The 20,187-nt window shown below is 46.5% G+C and overlaps 1 protein-coding gene across 2 annotated transcripts in view; it reads left to right on the forward strand.

Annotated features, from left to right (window-relative positions):
- Positions 1-3,691: 3,691 nt before the first annotated feature.
- The window catches only part of CHRDL2 (chordin like 2), a 120,396-nt gene continuing 103,900 nt past the window's right edge, over positions 3,692-20,187 (forward strand). For both annotated transcript variants that reach the window (XR_012241447.1, XM_073612764.1), the window contains exon 1: positions 3,692-3,917. Coding sequence is in view for 1 of the 2 variants with exons in the window: in XM_073612764.1 (XP_073468865.1) it covers positions 3,827-3,917 (91 nt within the window). In the remaining variant the exon portion in view is untranslated. The remainder of the gene's footprint in view (positions 3,918-20,187) is intronic.

A 20,187-nucleotide genomic window follows, 5' to 3' on the forward strand; every position in this document is an offset into this window, starting at 1 on the left:
CCGCCTCTAATACTACCTCTGTCTCCGGTCTCTGTGCACCCGCCTCTAATACTACCTCTGTCTCCGGTCTCTGTGCACCCGCCTATAATACTACATCTGTCTCCGGTCTCTGTGCACCCGCCTCTAATACTACCTCTGTCTCCGGTCTCTGTGCACCCGCCTCTAATACTACCTCTGTCTCTGGTCTCTGTGCACCCGCCTCTAATACTACATCTGTCTCCGGTCTCTGTGCACCCGCCTCTAATACTACCTCTGTCTCCGGTCTCTGTGCACCCGCCTCTAATACTACCTCTGTCTCTGGTCTCTGTGCACCCGCCTCTAATACTACATCTGTCTCCGGTCTCTGTACACCCGCCTCTAATACTACATCTGGAAGCAGTAAGAATGTTTCTGCTCGCTCTCCCCAGAGTTATGGAGGCGTTCCAACTCACTGCAGAGGGTTTCTCAACCATGTCGGGGCTGTGAGGTGTCGGTGTGTGTAAGGTGTCGGGGTGGTGTGTGTGAGGTGTTGGGGGGGGGTGGGATGTCGGGGCTGTGAGGTGTCGTGGTGTGTGTGTGGTGTTGGGGGGGGGGGTGTGAGGTGTTGGTGTGTGTGTGTGGTGTTGGGGGGGGGGGTGTGAGGTGTTGGTGTGTGTGTGTGGTGTTGGGGGGGGTGTGAGGTGTTTTTGTGTGTGTGTGGTGTTGGGGGGGGGGGTGTGAGGTGTTGGTGTGTGTGTGTGGTGTTGGGGGGGGTGTGAGGTGTTGGTGTGTGTGTGTGGTGTTGGGGGGGGGTGTGAGGTGTTGGTGTGTGTGTGTGGTGTTGGGGGGGGGGGTGTGAGGTGTTGGTGTGTGTGGTGTTGGGGGGGGTGTGAGGTGTCGGTGTGTGTGTGTGTGTGAGGTGTTGGGGGGGGGGTGTCGGTGTGTGTGTGTGTGTGTGTGTGTGTGTGAGGTGTTGGGGGGGGGGGGTGTGAGGTGTTGGTGTGTGTGTGTGGTGTTGGGGGGGGGGGTGTGAGGTGTCGGTGTGTGTGTGTGGTGTTGGGGGGTGTGTGAGGTGTTGGTGTGTGTGTGTGGTGTTGGGGGGGGGGTGTGAGGTGTTGGTGTGTGTGTGTGGTGTTGGGGGGGGGGGGGGTGTGAGGTGTTGGTGTGTGTGGTGTTGGGGGGGGGGTGTGAGGTGTCGGTGTGTGTGTGTGTGAGGTGTTGGGGGGGGGGTGTCGGTGTGTGTGTGTGTGTGTGTGTGTGAGGTGTTGGGGGGGGGTGTGAGGTGTTGGTGTGTGTAAGGTGTCGGGGGGTGTTGGTGTGTATGGGATGGTGTTGGTGTTATCGGTGTATGGGATGTTGGTGTGTGTGAGATGCGGGTGGTATCGGATATCAGTGTATAGGATATCGGTGTATGAGATGTCAGTGGTATTGGTGTATAGGATGTCGGTGTATGGGATGTCAGTGTTATCAGTATATAGGATCACAGGCGTGCGCACAGGGTGTGCCGGATGTGCCCAGGCACACCCTAATCACCCCATGCACATTAATGTTATCGCTCTGTGTAGCAGCAGGAACATGGGAAAGATCTCCCTCTTATCGGCTCTGCCATAAGAAAAGTGTCTATGCTCTTCTCTTTCACTGTGCCGGCAGGGAGATCAATGTTCCAGAGTCATATATATGTAGATACATACACATGCATGTGTGTTTGAGCTTAAGGGTGCACACCCTAATGCAATAGGCTGCGCACACCTATGTATAGGATATCGGTGTTGTCAGTGTGTGGGATGTCAGTGGTATCAGTGTATATGTAGGATATCTGTGTTATCAGTGTATAGGATATCTGTGTTATCAGTGTATAGGATATCGGTGTTATCAGTGTATAGGTTATCTGTGTTATCAGTGTATAGGATATCAGTGTGTGGGATGTCACTGTTATCGGTGTATAGGATATCGGTGTGTGGGATGTCAGTGGTATCGGTGTATAGGTTATCTGTGTTATCAGTGTATAGGATATCAGTGTGTGGGATGTCAGTGGTATCGGTGTATAGGTTATCTGTGTTATCAGTGTATAGGATATCAGTGTGTGGGATGTCAGTGGTATCAGTGTATAGGTTATCTGTGTTATCAGTGTATAGGATATCAGTGTGTGGGATGTCAGTGGTATCGGTGTATAGGTTATCTGTGTTATCAGTGTATAGGATATCAGTGTGTGGGATGTCACTGTTATCGGTGTATAGGATATCGGTGTGTGGGATGTCAGTGGTATCGGTGTATAGGTTATCTGTGTTATCAGTGTATAGGATATCAGTGTGTGGGATGTCAGTGGTATCGGTGTATAGGTTATCTGTGTTATCAGTGTATAGGATATCAGTGTGTGGGATGTCACTGTTATCGGTGTATAGGATATCGGTGTGTGGGATGTCAGTGGTATCGGTGTATAGGTTATCTGTGTTATCAGTGTATAGGATATCAGTGTGTGGGATGTCAGTGGTATCGGTGTATAGGTTATCTGTGTTATCAGTGTATAGGATATCAGTGTGTGGGATGTCAGTGGTATCGGTGTATAGGTTATCTGTGTTATCAGTGTATAGGATATCAGTGTGTGGGATGTCACTGTTATCAGTGTATAGGATATCGGTGTTATCAGTGTATAGGTTATCTGTGTTATCAGTGTATAGGATATCAGTGTGTGGGATGTCACTGTTATCGGTGTATAGGATATCGGTGTGTGGGATGTCAGTGGTATCGGTGTATAGGTTATCTGTGTTATCAGTGTATAGGATATCAGTGTGTGGGATGTCAGTGGTATCGGTGTATAGGTTATCTGTGTTATCAGTGTATAGGATATCAGTGTGTGGGATGTCACTGTTATCGGTGTATAGGATATCGGTGTGTGGGATGTCAGTGGTATCGGTGTATAGGTTATCTGTGTTATCAGTGTATAGGATATCAGTGTGTGGGATGTCAGTGGTATCGGTGTATAGGTTATCTGTGTTATCAGTGTATAGGATATCAGTGTGTGGGATGTCACTGTTATCGGTGTATAGGATATCGGTGTGTGGGATGTCAGTGGTATCGGTGTATAGGTTATCTGTGTTATCAGTGTATAGGATATCAGTGTGTGGGATGTCAGTGGTATCGGTGTATAGGTTATCTGTGTTATCAGTGTATAGGATATCAGTGTGTGGGATGTCACTGTTATCGGTGTATAGGATATCGGTGTGTGGGATGTCAGTGGTATCGGTGTATAGGTTATCTGTGTTATCAGTGTATAGGATATCAGTGTGTGGGATGTCAGTGGTATCGGTGTATAGGTTATCTGTGTTATCAGTGTATAGGATATCAGTGTGTGGGATGTCACTGTTATCGGTGTATAGGATATCGGTGTGTGGGATGTCAGTGGTATCGGTGTATAGGTTATCTGTGTTATCAGTGTATAGGATATCAGTGTGTGGGATGTCAGTGGTATCGGTGTATAGGTTATCTGTGTTATCAGTGTATAGGATATCAGTGTGTGGATGTCAGTGGTATCGGTGTATAGGTTATCTGTGTTATCAGTGTATAGGATATCAGTGTGTGGGATGTCACTGTTATCGGTGTATATGTAGGTTGTAGGATATCTGTGTTCTGAGTATATGAAGTGTAGTTCCGGTGTGCTCCTGTAGGTGTCGCCCTCTCCCCGGTCCTGACGTCTTGGTGTCACGCTGTCTCTCCCAGGCAGAGCTCTTATAGTCGGACTCGCGGAGTGTCGCTCTCAGTGATCGGAGGCGGTCAGTGCCGGGTCGGTCCTGTAGGGGGAGCTCCTCGTGCAGTGTGTGGTCGGGGGGGGATCGGTAGTCCGGGCTCCGCTCGCAGTGTACCGGGAAGGATGTACGGGGAGATCCGGGAGATGGCAGTCCTTATCGGTGCGATCTCTCTGCTATGCATCGCCGCCAACACACAAGCCAGAGCCCGACCGCGTGAGTACCACCGACCGACCGACCCATAGACTGATCGTACGACTGACCGACATCGGAGGAATTCTGATGATTGGATAACGGGACAGGGAGCGGACTATGGGATCCGATAATTACATAGAATATGAGGAGGGATCCGATTATATAGAATAGGGATAAGAAGATGAGATCTGATGATATAGAATAGGGATCAGGAGATGAGATCTGATGATATAGAATAGGGATCAGGAGATGAGATCTGATGATATAGAATAGGGATCAGGAGATGGGATCTGATGATATAGAATAGGGATCAGGAGATGGGATCTGATGATATAGAATAGGGATCAGGAGATGAGATCTGATGATATAGAATAGGGATCAGGAGATGAGATCTGATGATATAGAATAGGGATCAGGAGATGAGATCTGATGATATAGAATAGGGATCAGGAGATGGGATCTGATGATATAGAATAGGGATCAGGAGATGGGATCTGATGATATAGAATAGGGATCAGGAGATGGGATCTGATGATATAGAATAGGGATCAGGAGATGGGATCTGATGATATAGAATAGGGATCAGGAGATGGGATCTGATGATATAGAATAGGGATCAGGAGATGGGATCTGATGATATAGAATAGGGATCAGGAGATGGGATCTGATGATATAGAATAGGGATCAGGAGATGGGATCTGATGATATAGAATAGGGATCAGGAGATGGGATCTGATGATATAGAATAGGGATCAGGAGGATGGGATCTGATGATATAGAATAGGGATCAGGAGATGGGATCTGATGATATAGAATAGGGATCAGGAGATGGGATCTGATGATATAGAATAGGGATCAGGAGATGAGATCTGATGATATAGAATAGGGATCAGGAGATGGGATCTGATGATATAGAATAGGGATCACATGAGATGTGATCAGAGGGTAGGGATCTGATAATTACACATGGAGGGGAGTATAATGAGGGATCTGATATTGGGGATGATTACAGATCAGGGATCTTCTGATTGGAATGTAATAATAGTAGTGGGATCAGTGGGATGTGATGAGGGGATCAGGAATATGAGATGTGATGTGATTGGAGGATTGGAGGTCAGTGATGAGATCAGAGAGATAATCCAACAATTACAGAGAATATAATAAAAGATATGATAATAATACTACAAGGGATGTGATAATGACACAATGGTGTGATAACAATGTAGGGATCTGATAACAATGTAGGGATCTGATAACAATGTAGGGATCTGATAACAATGTAGGGATCTGATAAAAGGACAAGAGGTGATAACAGGACAGGGATCTGATAAGATCTGATAAACTGGAGATCGTGACTTTGGGATCTGATGATGGAATGTGAGGAGCTCAGAGGGATCTGATGATATAGAATAGGGATCAGGAGATGGGATCTGATGATATAGAATAGGGATCAGGAGATGGGATCTGATGATATAGAATAGGGATCAGGAGATGGGATTTGATGATATAGAATAGGGATCAGGAGATGAGATTTGATGATATAGAATAGGGATCAGGAGATGAGATCTGATGATATAGAATAGGGATCAGGAGATGAGATCTGATGATATAGAATAGGGATCAGGAGATGAGATCTGATGATATAGAATAGGGATCAGGAGATGGGATCTGATGATATAGAATAGGGATCAGGAGATGGGATCTGATGATATAGAATAGGGATCAGGAGATGGGATCTGATGATATAGAATAGGGATCAGGAGATGGGATCTGATGATATAGAATAGGGATCAGGAGATGGGATCTGATGATATAGAATAGGGATCAGGAGATGGGATCTGATGATATAGAATAGGGATCAGGAGATGAGATCTGATGATATAGAATAGGGATCAGGAGATGAGATCTGATGATATAGAATAGGGATCAGGAGATGGGATCTGATGATATAGAATAGGGATCAGGAGATGGGATCTGATGATATAGAATAGGGATCAGGAGATGGGATCTGATGATATAGAATAGGGATCAGGAGATGGGATCTGATGATATAGAATAGGGATCAGGAGATGAGATCTGATGATATAGAATAGGGATCAGGAGATGGGATCTGATGATATAGAATAGGGATCAGGAGATGGGATCTGATGATATAGAATAGGGATCAGGAGATGGGATCTGATGATATAGAATAGGGATCAGGAGATGGGATCTGATGATATAGAATAGGGATCACATGAGATGTGATCAGAGGGTAGGGATCTGATAATTACACATGGAGGGGAGTATAATGAGGGATCTGATATTGGGGATGATTACAGATCAGGGATCTTCTGATTGGAATGTAATAATAGTAGTGGGATCAGTGGGATGTGATGAGGGATCAGGAATATGAGATGTGATGTGATTGGAGGATTGGAGGTCAGTGATGAGATCAGAGAGATAATCCAACAATTACAGAGAATATAATAAAAGATATGATAATAATACTACAAGGGATGTGATAATGACACAATGGTGTGATAACAATGTAGGGATCTGATAACAATGTAGGGATCTGATAACAATGTAGGGATCTGATAACAATGTAGGGATCTGATAAAAGGACAAGAGGTGATAACAGGACAGGGATCTGATAAGATCTGATAAACTGGAGATCGTGACTTTGGGATCTGATGATGGAATGTGAGGAGCTCAGAGGGATCTGATGATATAGAATAGGGATCAGGAGATGGGATCTGATGATATAGAATAGGGATCAGGAGATGGGATCTGATGATATAGAATAGGGATCAGGAGATGGGATTTGATGATATAGAATAGGGATCAGGAGATGAGATTTGATGATATAGAATAGGGATCAGGAGATGAGATCTGATGATATAGAATAGGGATCAGGAGATGATAGGGATCAGGAGATGAGATCTGATGATATAGAATAGGGATCAGGAGATGGGATCTGATGATATAGAATAGGGATCAGGAGATGGGATCTGATGATATAGAATAGGGATCAGGAGATGGGATCTGATGATATAGAATAGGGATCAGGAGATGGGATCTGATGATATAGAATAGGGATCAGGAGATGGATCTGATGATATAGAATAGGGATCAGGAGATGGGATCTGATGATATAGAATAGGGATCAGGAGATGAGATCTGATGATATAGAATAGGGATCAGGAGATGAGATCTGATGATATAGAATAGGATCAGGAGATGGATCTGATGATATAGAATAGGATCAGGAGATGGGATCTGATGATATAGAATAGGGATCAGGAGATGGATCTGATGATATAGAATAGGGATCAGGAGATGGGATCTGATGATATAGAATAGGGATCAGGAGATGAGATCTGATGATATAGAATAGGGATCAGGAGATGGGATCTGATGATATAGAATAGGGATCAGGAGATGGGATCTGATGATATAGAATAGGGATCAGGAGATGGGATCTGATGATATAGAATAGGGATCAGGAGATGGGATCTGATGATATAGAATAGGGATCACATGAGATGTGATCAGAGGGTAGGGATCTGATAATTACACATGGAGGGGAGTATAATGAGGGATCTGATATTGGGGATGATTACAGATCAGGGATCTTCTGATTGGAATGTAATAATAGTAGTGGGATCAGTGGGATGTGATGAGGGATCAGGAATATGAGATGTGATGTGATTGGAGGATTGGAGGTCAGTGATGAGATCAGAGAGATAATCCAACAATTACAGAGAATATAATAAAAGATATGATAATAATACTACAAGGGATGTGATAATGACACAATGGTGTGATAACAATGTAGGGATCTGATAACAATGTAGGGATCTGATAACAATGTAGGGATCTGATAACAATGTAGGGATCTGATAACAATGTAGGGATCTGATAAAAGGACAAGAGGTAATAACAGGACAGGGATCTGATAAGATCTGATAAACTGGAGATCGTGACTTTGGGATCTGATGATGGAATGTGAGGAGCTCAGAGGGATCTGATGATATAGAATAGGGATCAGGAGATGAGATTTGATGATATAGAATAGGGATCAGGAGATGGGATCTGATGATATAGAATAGGGATCAGGAGATGGGATTTGATGATATAGAATAGGGATCAGGAGATGAGATTTGATGATATAGAATAGGGATCAGGAGATGAGATCTGATGATATAGAATAGGGATCAGGAGATGAGATCTGATGATATAGAATAGGGATCAGGAGATGAGATCTGATGATATAGAATAGGGATCAGGAGATGGGATCTGATGATATAGAATAGGGATCAGGAGATGGGATCTGATGATATAGAATAGGGATCAGGAGATGGGATCTGATGATATAGAATAGGGATCAGGAGATGGGATCTGATGATATAGAATAGGGATCAGGAGATGGGATCTGATGATATAGAATAGGGATCAGGAGATGGGATCTGATGATATAGAATAGGGATCAGGAGATGAGATCTGATGATATAGAATAGGGATCAGGAGATGAGATCTGATGATATAGAATAGGGATCAGGAGATGGGATCTGATGATATAGAATAGGGATCAGGAGATGGGATCTGATGATATAGAATAGGGATCAGGAGATGGGATCTGATGATATAGAATAGGGATCAGGAGATGGGATCTGATGATATAGAATAGGGATCAGGAGATGAGATCTGATGATATAGAATAGGGATCAGGAGATGAGATCTGATGATATAGAATAGGGATCAGGAGATGGGATCTGATGATATAGAATAGGGATCAGGAGATGGGATCTGATGATATAGAATAGGGATCAGGAGATGGGATCTGATGATATAGAATAGGGATCAGGAGATGGGATCTGATGATATAGAATAGGGATCACATGAGATGTGATCAGAGGGTAGGGATCTGATAATTACACATGGAGGGGAGTATAATGAGGGATCTGATATTGGGGATGATTACAGATCAGGGATCTTCTGATTGGAATGTAATAATAGTAGTGGGATCAGTGGGATGTGATGAGGGATCAGGAATATGAGATGTGATGTGATTGGAGGATTGGAGGTCAGTGATGAGATCAGAGAGATAATCCAACAATTACAGAGAATATAATAAAAGATATGATAATAATACTACAAGGGATGTGATAATGACACAATGGTGTGATAACAATGTAGGGATCTGATAACAATGTAGGGATCTGATAACAATGTAGGGATCTGATAACAATGTAGGGATCTGATAAAAGGACAAGAGGTGATAACAGGACAGGGATCTGATAAGATCTGATAAACTGGAGATCGTGACTTTGGGATCTGATGATGGAATGTGAGGAGCTCAGAGGGATCTGATGATATAGAATAGGGATCAGGAGATGGGATCTGATGATATAGAATAGGGATCAGGAGATGGGATCTGATGATATAGAATAGGGATCAGGAGATGAGATCTGATGATATAGAATAGGGATCAGGAGATGAGATCTGATGATATAGAATAGGGATCAGGAGATGAGATTTGATGATATAGAATAGGGATCAGGAGATGAGATCTGATGATATAGAATAGGGATCAGGAGATGAGATCTGATGATATAGAATAGGGATCAGGAGATGAGATCTGATGATATAGAATAGGGATCAGGAGATGGGATCTGATGATATAGAATAGGGATCAGGAGATGGGATCTGATGATATAGAATAGGGATCAGGAGATGGGATCTGATGATATAGAATAGGGATCAGGAGATGGGATCTGATGATATAGAATAGGGATCAGGAGATGGGATCTGATGATATAGAATAGGGATCAGGAGATGGGATCTGATGATATAGAATAGGGATCAGGAGATGAGATCTGATGATATAGAATAGGGATCAGGAGATGAGATCTGATGATATAGAATAGGGATCAGGAGATGGGATCTGATGATATAGAATAGGGATCAGGAGATGGGATCTGATGATATAGAATAGGGATCAGGAGATGGGATCTGATGATATAGAATAGGGATCAGGAGATGGGATCTGATGATATAGAATAGGGATCAGGAGATGAGATCTGATGATATAGAATAGGGATCAGGAGATGGGATCTGATGATATAGAATAGGGATCAGGAGATGGGATCTGATGATATAGAATAGGGATCAGGAGATGGGATCTGATGATATAGAATAGGGATCAGGAGATGGGATCTGATGATATAGAATAGGGATCAGGAGATGAGATCTGATGATATAGAATAGGGATCAGGAGATGGGATCTGATGATATAGAATAGGGATCAGGAGATGGGATCTGATGATATAGAATAGGGATCAGGAGATGGGATCTGATGATATAGAATAGGGATCAGGAGATGGGATCTGATGATATAGAATAGGGATCACATGAGATGTGATCAGAGGGTAGGGATCTGATAATTACACATGGAGGGGAGTATAATGAGGGATCTGATATTGGGGATGATTACAGATCAGGGATCTTCTGATTGGAATGTAATAATAGTAGTGGGATCAGTGGGATGTGATGAGGGATCAGGAATATGAGATGTGATGTGATTGGAGGATTGGAGGTCAGTGATGAGATCAGAGAGATAATCCAACAATTACAGAGAATATAATAAAAGATATGATAATAATACTACAAGGGATGTGATAATGACACAATGGTGTGATAACAATGTAGGGATCTGATAACAATGTAGGGATCTGATAACAATGTAGGGATCTGATAACAATGTAGGGATCTGATAACAATGTAGGGATCTGATAAAAGGACAAGAGGTGATAACAGGACAGGGATCTGATAAGATCTGATAAACTGGAGATCGTGACTTTGGGATCTGATGATGGAATGTGAGGAGCTCAGAGGGATCTGATGATATAGAATAGGGATCAGGAGATGAGATTTGATGATATAGAATAGGGATCAGGAGATGGGATCTGATGATATAGAATAGGGATCAGGAGATGAGATTTGATGATATAGAATAGGGATCAGGAGATGAGACCTGATGATATAGAATAGGGATCAGGAGATGGGATCTGATAAGAGGTCAGTGATCAGAGGGATCCAATAATTACACACGGAGGGGAGTATGATGAGGGATTGGGATGTGGTAGTGGTGTGATTACTGATTAGGGATTTGATAAGGGAGTTTGGATCTGATATCAGTGTAGGGATCTAATGGTAGTGTAGGGATCAGGTAATTACAGAATATGTGACAGATGGCAGTACAGGGATCAGGTGATGACAGATCAGGCATCTGATGGTAGTTTAGGGATCTGATGGTAATGTAGGGATCTGATGGTAATGTAGGGATCAGGTGATGACAGATCAGGGATGGTAGTGTAGGGATCAGGTGATGACAGATCGGTGTATTCTGTCTGTTCCATGTCTTTGCTGTCAGTCGGGGATCTGTCTGTCGGCTTCCTCATAGAGAATACATTTCTTCCTCAGAACATGAATCCATATTCCGCACAGTTGCTGCCTTTGTAGACTGGTTGCCTTTTTGGTCCAATTGGATCTCCGGATCACTTCCCGGGGCAGGGAGGGAGCTGGCAGATCCAACCAGAGGAACCCCCCCTGCCCCCCCTGTATATACAGAGTGGCGGTGACAGATCCGGAGTAGATCCCGTTATCTCAGGTCTATATACAGAGATGTGATGTGAGTTGTATATAAAATGATTGTACTGCCCATAGCAATCAATCCTATCGGTGTGTCCTCCATTCCTCCACCCATCACAGATAAAGAGATGTCTGCCGGCTTCCAGGAAACCTCCACCAATCAGGAATGATCCGGGATGATCAGAGTGGATGTTGTTGGTGTCGGGTCTGTGAAATGGTCTCATTGATACTTTGGATATCAGCCACAGCCTGAGTAGAAAAGCCTCTCCCCTGCCAGCATGCTGCATAGAAGGTCCCTTGCTCAGGGTGTCGGGGGTTTCATCCCTCCTCATTAGTAAATGTTCCCACCTGAATAGAGAGCTCTGACTCAGCAGGAGGTTGTCGGACTTCTGCAGAGAGTCCGCTGCTTCCACACTGAGCACAAGAGTCCTTCTCTACAACATGCTGGCAGCAGACAGACTTTTCTACTCAGGCTGGGGCTGCTTTCTAAAGAAAACAAACAGGCTCTGTATGTTCTTTGGTTTGATGCTCCTGGAGTGTTTTGCTGATTTCATTGGAACGTTGAGTTGGGCTGGAAATACTTTGCAGGTATTGCTGGAAATGTCTACATTTGCCTTGTCTGCTGCACAGAGGCTTTCTATAGATACTGTCATGACTACGACATTTCCCGTCCTACACGGATTATCACCGGGGTCCCGGCACTTGGTTCCTGTTCTAGTTATGTAGCAAAGAATCTGATTGGTTGAGAGGTCAGTCCAAGACACCAAAAACCTGCATTCATGTCACCTTCGTCCTCCAACTGTCACCTATCCCTATACTAACATTCGACCTGTGCCTCCCTTCATATACTCCACAACACTTACCCCTCACCTACCCCCCTCCAACATGGACCCCTCACCTACCCCTCTCCAACATGGACCCCTCACCTACCCCCCTCCAACATGGACCCCTCACCTACCCCTCTCCAACATGGACCCCTCACCTACCCCTCTCCAACATAGACCCCTCACCTACCCCCCCTCCAACATGGACCCCTCACCTACCCCCCTCCAACATGGACCCCTCACCTACCCCCCTCCAACATGGACCCTTCACCTACCCCCCTCCAACATGGACCCTTCACCTACCCCCCTCCAACATGGACCCTTCACCTACCCCCCTCCAACATGGACCCTTCACCTACCCCCCTCCAACATGGACCCTTCACCTACCCCCCTCCAACATGGACCCTTCACCTACCCCCCCTCCAACATGGACCCTTCACCTACCCCCCCTCCAACATGGACCCTTCACCTACCCCCCTCCAACATGGACCCTTCACCTACCCCCCTCCAACATGGACCCTTCACCTACCCCCCTCCAACATGGACCCTTCACCTACCCCCCCTCCAACATGGACCCTTCACCTACCCCCCCTCCAACATGGACCCTTCACCTACCCCCCCCTCCAACATGGACCCTTCACCTACCCCCCTCCAACATGGACCCCTCACCCACCCCCCTCCAACATGGACCCCTCACCTACCCCCCTCCAACATGGACCCCTCACCTACCCCCCTCCAACATGGACCCCTCACCTACCCCCCTCCAACATGGACCCTTCACCTACCCCCCTCCAACATGGACCCTTCACCTACCCCCCTCCAACATGGACCCTTCACCTACCCCCCTCCAACATGGACCCTTCACCTACCCCCCCTCCAACATGGACCCTTCACCTACCCCCCCTCCAACATGGACCCTTCACCTACCCCCCCCTCCAACATGGACCCTTCACCTACCCCCCCCTCCAACATGGACCCTTCACCTACCCCCCTCCAACATGGACCCTTCACCTACCCCCTTCCAACATGGACCCTTCACCTACCCCCTTCCAACATGGACCCTTCACCTACCCCCTTCCAACATGGACCCTTCACCTACCCCCCTCCAACATGGACCCTTCACCTACCCCCCTCCAACATGGACCCTTCACCTACCCCCCTCCAACATGGACCCTTCACCTACCCCCCTCCAACATGGACCCTTCACCTACCCCCCTCCAACATGGACCCTTCACCTACCCCCCTCCAACATGGACCCTTCACCTACCCCCCTCCAACATGGACCCTTCACCTACCCCCCTCCAACATGGACCCTTCACCTACCCCCCTCCAACATGGACCCTTCACCTACCCCTCTCCAACATGGACGCTTCACCTACCCCTCTCCAACATGGACCCTTCACCTACCCCTCTCCAACATGGACCCTTCACCTACCCCTCTCCAACATGGACGCTTCACCTACCCCCCTCCAACATGGACCCCTCACCCCTCTCCCAAAATTGACTCCTCACCTACCCCCCCCCCCCCAACTTTGACCTATTCCCTACCCTCCACATTGATCTTTTACCTACTCCTTCACCTCCCCCCTCCAATATTCACCCTTCACCTCCTTCCCTACGTTTCCCTTTTCGCCTACCCCCCCCCCAATATTCACCCTTCACCTACTCCCCCCCCCCCCCTTCCCAACAATTACGCTTCACCTACCCCAACATTGACCCTTCCCCCTACCCCCCAATATTCACCCTTTCCCTCCCTCCCAACATTGACCCTTTCCCCCCTTCCCCACGTTTACCTTTTTTACTTATCCTCTAACATTTACCCTTCACCTATTCTCCCCCCCCTCCCAACATTGACCCTTCACCTACTCCCCCCTCCTAACATTGACCTTTCACCTACCCCCAACATTTCCCCTCACCTCCAACATTCACCCTTCACCCACCCCCCAATATTCACCCTTTCCCCCCTTCCCCACGTTTACCTTTTTACTTATCCTCCAACATTTACCCTTCACCTACTCCTCCCTCTCCCTTCCAACATTTACCCTTCACCTACCCCCAACATTGACCCTTCCCCTTTACCCTCCAACGTTGTCCCTTCTCCCTACCCTCCACATTGATCTTTTACCTACTCCTTCACCTACCCCTCCCCCAATATTTACCCTTCGTCTACCCCCAACATTGACCCTTCACCTACTTCCCCTCCCAACATTGACCCTTCACCTACCTACCCCTAACATTTACCATTCACCTACCCCCCCCAATATTCACCCTTTCCCTCCTTCCCCACGTTTCCCTTTTTACCTACCCTCCACTATTTACCCTTCACCTACCCCCCCTCCCAACAATTATGCTTCATCTACCCCAACATTGACCCTACCCCCCAATATTCACCCTTCACCCACACCCCAATATTCACCCTTTCCCTCCCTCCAAACATTGACCCTTTCCCCCCTTCCCCACGTTTACCTTTTTACTTATCCTCCAACATTTACCCGTCACCTACTCCCCCCCCCCCCCCCCCCAAACATTGACCCTTCACCTACTCCCCCTCCCAACATTTACCCTTCGCCTACCCCCAACATTCACCCTTCACCTACCCCCCCCCCAATATTCACCCTTTCCCCCCTTCCCCACGTTTACCTTTTTTACTTATCCTCCAACATTTACCCTTCACCTACTCCCCCCCCCCCCCAAACATTGACCCTTCACCTACTCCCCCTCCCAACATTTACCCTTCGCCTACCCCCAACATTCACCCTTCACCTACCCCCCCCCCCCAATATTCACCCTTTCCCCCCTTCCCCACGTTTACCTTTTTTACTTATCCTCCAACATTTACCCTTCACCTATTCCTCCCCCCTCCCAACATTGACCCTTCACCTACCCCCAACATTTCCTCTCACCTCCCACATTGACCCTTCCCCCTACCCTCCAACATTCACCCTTCACCCACCCCCCAATATTCACCCTTTCCCTCCCTCCCTCCCTCCCAACATTGATCCTTTCTCCCCCTCCCCACGTTTACCTTTTTACTTATCCTCCAACATTTACCCTTCACCTACTCCTCCCTCCCCCTTCCAACATTTACCCTTCACCTACCCCCAACATTGACCCTTCACCTACAACCCTCCCAGCATTGACCCTTCCCCTTCACCCTCCAACGTTGACCCTTCTCCCTACCCTCCACATTGATCTTTTACCTACTCCTTCACCTACCCCCCCAATATTTACCCTTCGTCTACTTCCCCTCCCAACATTGACCCTTCACCTACCTACCCCCAACATTTACCATTCACCTACTTCCCCTCCCAACATTGACCCCTCACCTACTCCCCTTCTCAACATTTACCCTTCACCTACCCCCAACATTGACCCTTCACCTACACCCCTCCCAACATTGACCCTTCCCCTTCACCCTCCAACGTTGACCCTTCTCCCTACCCTCCACATTGATCTTTTACCTACTCCTTCACCTACCCCCCCAATATTTACCCTTCGTCTACTTCCCCTCCCAACATTGACCCTTCACCTACCTACCCCCAACATTTACCATTCACCTACTCCCCCTCCCAACATCGACCCTTCACCTACCCCCCAACATTTCCCCTCACCTCCAACATTGACCCTTCCCCCTACCCTCCAACATTGACCCTTCCCCCCCCCCCCGCCACCCAATATTCACCCTTTCCCTCCCTCCCAACATCGACCCTTTCCCCCCCCCTTCCCCACGTTTTACCTTTTTTACTTATCCTCCAGCATTTACCCGTCACTTATTTCCCCCCCCCCCCACATTGACCATTCACCTACCCTCAACATTGACCCTTCACCTGCTCCCCCTCCCAACATTGACCCTTCACCTACTCCCCATCCCAACATTGACCCTTCACCTGCTCCCCCTCCCAACTTTGACCCTTCACCTGCTCTCCACATTGATTCTTTACCTACCCACCAACATTGACCCTTTTACCAACCCCACCAACATTTATCTTTCACCTACTTCCCTACATTTATCCCCTTGCCAACCCCAATACACTGAACCCTTAACCCTGATCTCAATATATACTCCTAGTGTGTAACCAAACACTAAACAATGAATCTAATCCTAGTGGTGGTCACACAAGCTTTGATTTTCATCAGATGAATGTGTGAATCATTCAACCAAAACATTCTCATCTGAAACCAGTCGAAGAGTTGTAACTTTCATTCCAATCTATTGGAGTCAGGTGGCCAGGGCAGAATATTATCGATCGTTTTGCTTTGACATTGGCAGCAATGAGATACTTTCTTCATGAATATGATCATTTCATGAGATTACATGGTAAAAACAGAGATGTGATTGGTCATTTAAAAAAAAAATCTCTCATCCAATACCCTTCTGACTTTCCTGGTCTCTTTGGCCACGTCTTTCTCTCATCCAGGCCCCTTCTGACTTTTCTGTGCTTCTCAGCCACGTCGTTCTCTCATCCAGAATCCTGACTTTTCTGTGCTTCTCAGTCATGTCTTTCTATTGTTCAGCTCTCATCTGATTTTTCAGTTCTTTCTTTTTATTTTTTTCTCACTTCCAGCAGATGATTTTTCTCCCTCCAGGGACCAGCTAATGTAGATCTGTATGAATTCCTCCACCAGGAGGCAGATTTGTATTGGCTCCACACAAATAAACACCCACTACCTAATGTCCCTGTAATCTATTCTTCATCATCTCATACTGGGCTTTTCAGCCTCCTTGTAATATCCTGCGTGAGCTCCCGACCCTCTTCTTTTCCCCCTCACTTCCATTTCTTTGAAACAAACCGTGGAGGTGGTCACGTGCACACTACAAATCCCATCGTCCATAGGGAGCGAGCAAAAGAGGGTGACTACATTCCTACACACAATCGGATAATAGAGAACAAATGTAGTCACCCTCTACCAGGAAGTCAGAACACAGCAGCAAAAAACAAGGAATTTGTAGATTGGAGGAGGCTGAGAGCGATGGAGGGACTTCTCTGAGATAAGAATTCAGACTTCAGTAGAATAGTGTCTCTACACCAGAGTTCAGTGTCGGTGTAAGATCTGCTTTGTCCTGAGAAAGTGACTGAAGTGTGAGCTCCTGTGCCAAGACAAGGCTGCTCCGTACAGAGACAGTAAAGATGATGGAGCCAAGGACTTCAACCCTCAGCTGGTGATCGCTGTCCCCTGCCAATGATCGCTGTCGCTTAGCAAAGCACAAAGCAGTGTGGTACAACGTTTCGGGGCCACGCAGGACCCCTTCGTCAGGCATGTGATCATGAATAAAAAACTATAGATGAAATTGATCCTTGGTGTGCTGGCAAATATCTACGTATTGAGTGGGAGGAATAGTGTCCCATCATTGGTATCAGTGGGTGGAATAGTGCCCCATCATTGGTATCAGTGGGAGGAATAGTGTCCCGCCATTGGTATCAGTGGGAGGAATAGTGTCCCGCCATTGGTATCAGTGGGAGGAATAGTGTCCCGCCATTGGTATCAGTGGGAGGAATAGTGTCCCGCCATTGGTATCAGTGGGAGGAATAGTGTCCCGCCATTGGTATCAGTGGGAGGAATAGTGTCCCGCCATTGGTATCAGTGGGAGGAATAGTGTCCCGCCATTGGTATCAGTGGGAGGAATAGTGTCCCGCCATTGGTATCAGTGGGAGGAATAGTGCCCCACCATTGGTATCAGTGGGAGGAATAGTGCCCCATCATTGCTATCGGTGGGAGGAATAGTGTATCATCAGTGGGAGGGATAGTGTCCCATCATTGGTATCAGTGGGAGGAATAGTGTCCCACCATTGGTATCAGTGGGAGGAATAGTGCCCCACCATTGGTATCAGTGGGAGGAATAGTGCCCCACCATTGGTGTCAATGGGAGGAATAGTGTCCCACCATTGGTGTCAGTGGGAGGAATTCTGGCTGATATATAGTGGGCTAATGAGGGTGTATGTGTGTATATATTTGTATAGGAGTCAAGACGGTTTCCCTTTAAGACTCCCATGGACTGATTGCGCTCTGTCTTCCATCTATACACCCAGATGGGTGATCTCAGGGGGGATATCATTTATAAAGAGCGGACGCTCGCAGTCCTGGCGCCAGGAGTTTGGACTCAGCACAACTGTAAAAAAGACGGTGAGCGCGGCAGGTTTAACCCTTTACACTCTGGGGCTCCCAGGTTTATTGCTGCAGCTAGACTCTTCCTCCTGTTACCTGTGTGTCTATAATGGAGTTACGGTAAGCAACTCTTAACAGCGCCCCCATGCATCTAGCAGACATGCAGACGCTTGCACTGTGCTCTAGTACCATGGACTGTCATGCAGCATGATTTAAACAATCTGCATGTTTCAAGCACATTGGGCAGTCCATTGCTCTGTAATGCATCATGTGGAAAAATGATGCACTAGTTCTGGTGACAACCTATCACTTCCTGTTTAGGTTAAGGGACAGGAAGTAAAGGGAAATCTTCCCAACGGGGACACAGATGGCCAAAAAAAAAAAAAAACCTTATAGGCGTTATAACCCTCCTTTTAATGTATCCAAAATGAAAAAAGTCATGGATTTAGTTCTACTCCATTTCTTTAGGTCTCCCTTTTAAAGCATTTGTTACCCCCCCCAACATTTCAAAATCCTGATATGTGGCTTCTGTACCATGTACGTGTATGAGAAAGTCTCCTGCTTTCCTATTAAAAACTTACCACGCTGAGCAGGAGAGCGCAGCGTGGTCAGTTCCCTAGCTATGCTTGGAACTTAGCCTGCTCTCCTCCAATGATCAGACTTGTCCTGCCACGCCCCCCTCCGCTGCACAGCCATTCACTGGGAAGCTCAGTGTACAGCTGTTTCTCCTCCCCCCAGCTCTTATGTAGCTGATAACAGAGGGAATGTGATCACGTATAAAACAAAAGGTATTTATAATGTGTGTGTGTTTTGTTTTTTGTTTTTTTGCCTTTTCATTTCTATTTTAAATTAAATGGGTTGTTTTATAAGGTGATCGTTTACAATCACTTTAATTTTCCAACCTCCACAGTACCCACTGATAAAGAAAAACTCCAATTTTTGGAGGACTGATCTATAGGTGCCATTTTTTTCCCCCCTTGTGTTCGATTGGCGCTTTTTCTTTTCACTATCTTTCTAGCGCCACTTTCTTTTGCAGGGAAAATTTTAATTAAAATTATCCAGAGATGGAAAATTCCAAAGTGTGCGCAAGTTTGGTATAAGAATAATATTTATGCGAGGAATGGGATCCGTATCGCCCCGCTTTGCTTATTCTTTTATCCGCCATCGTAGGCATTTGGCTGTTTGACTCTGCGTCCGGTTTTACACGTCTCGCTCTTAATGCGCTTTTAAAAGGGTTGTAAACCTTCAGACATGAAATGTGAACAAAGCATATCCCTCTATAGCAGGGATATGCAATTAGCGGACCTCCAGCTGTTGTAAAACTACAAGTCCCATCATGCCTCTGCCTCTGGGTGTCATGCTTGTGGCTTTCACGAGTCTTGCTATGCCTCATGGGACTTGTAGTTCTGCAACAGCTGGAGGTCCGCTAATTGCATATCCCTGCTCTGTAGTGTGTACTTGTCTCACTCCAGAGTACTAAGTGTCATTTCTGTCTGCTGCTTCCTTCCTCCTCCTTCTGACAAGTTTTCCTGACACCAAGAGAAAAAAAATAAAACGGGGAAAAGGGGAGGGAGCTCCAGCACACAGCCTGTGATTGACAGCCTCAGCTCTGTTCCTGTGTGAAGGTGGGTGTGTCCCTTCCCTTTCAATCAGAGCTCACTTCGCTCTGCAGAGTGTAACTTTAGCTCTCCACCCCTGCTTTCTGAAATCTCAGACAAGCTTTATAA

This window comes from Aquarana catesbeiana, linkage group LG02 (genome assembly GCF_042186555.1).
Source record: "Aquarana catesbeiana isolate 2022-GZ linkage group LG02, ASM4218655v1, whole genome shotgun sequence".
Taxonomy (NCBI): Eukaryota; Metazoa; Chordata; class Amphibia; order Anura; family Ranidae; genus Aquarana; species Aquarana catesbeiana.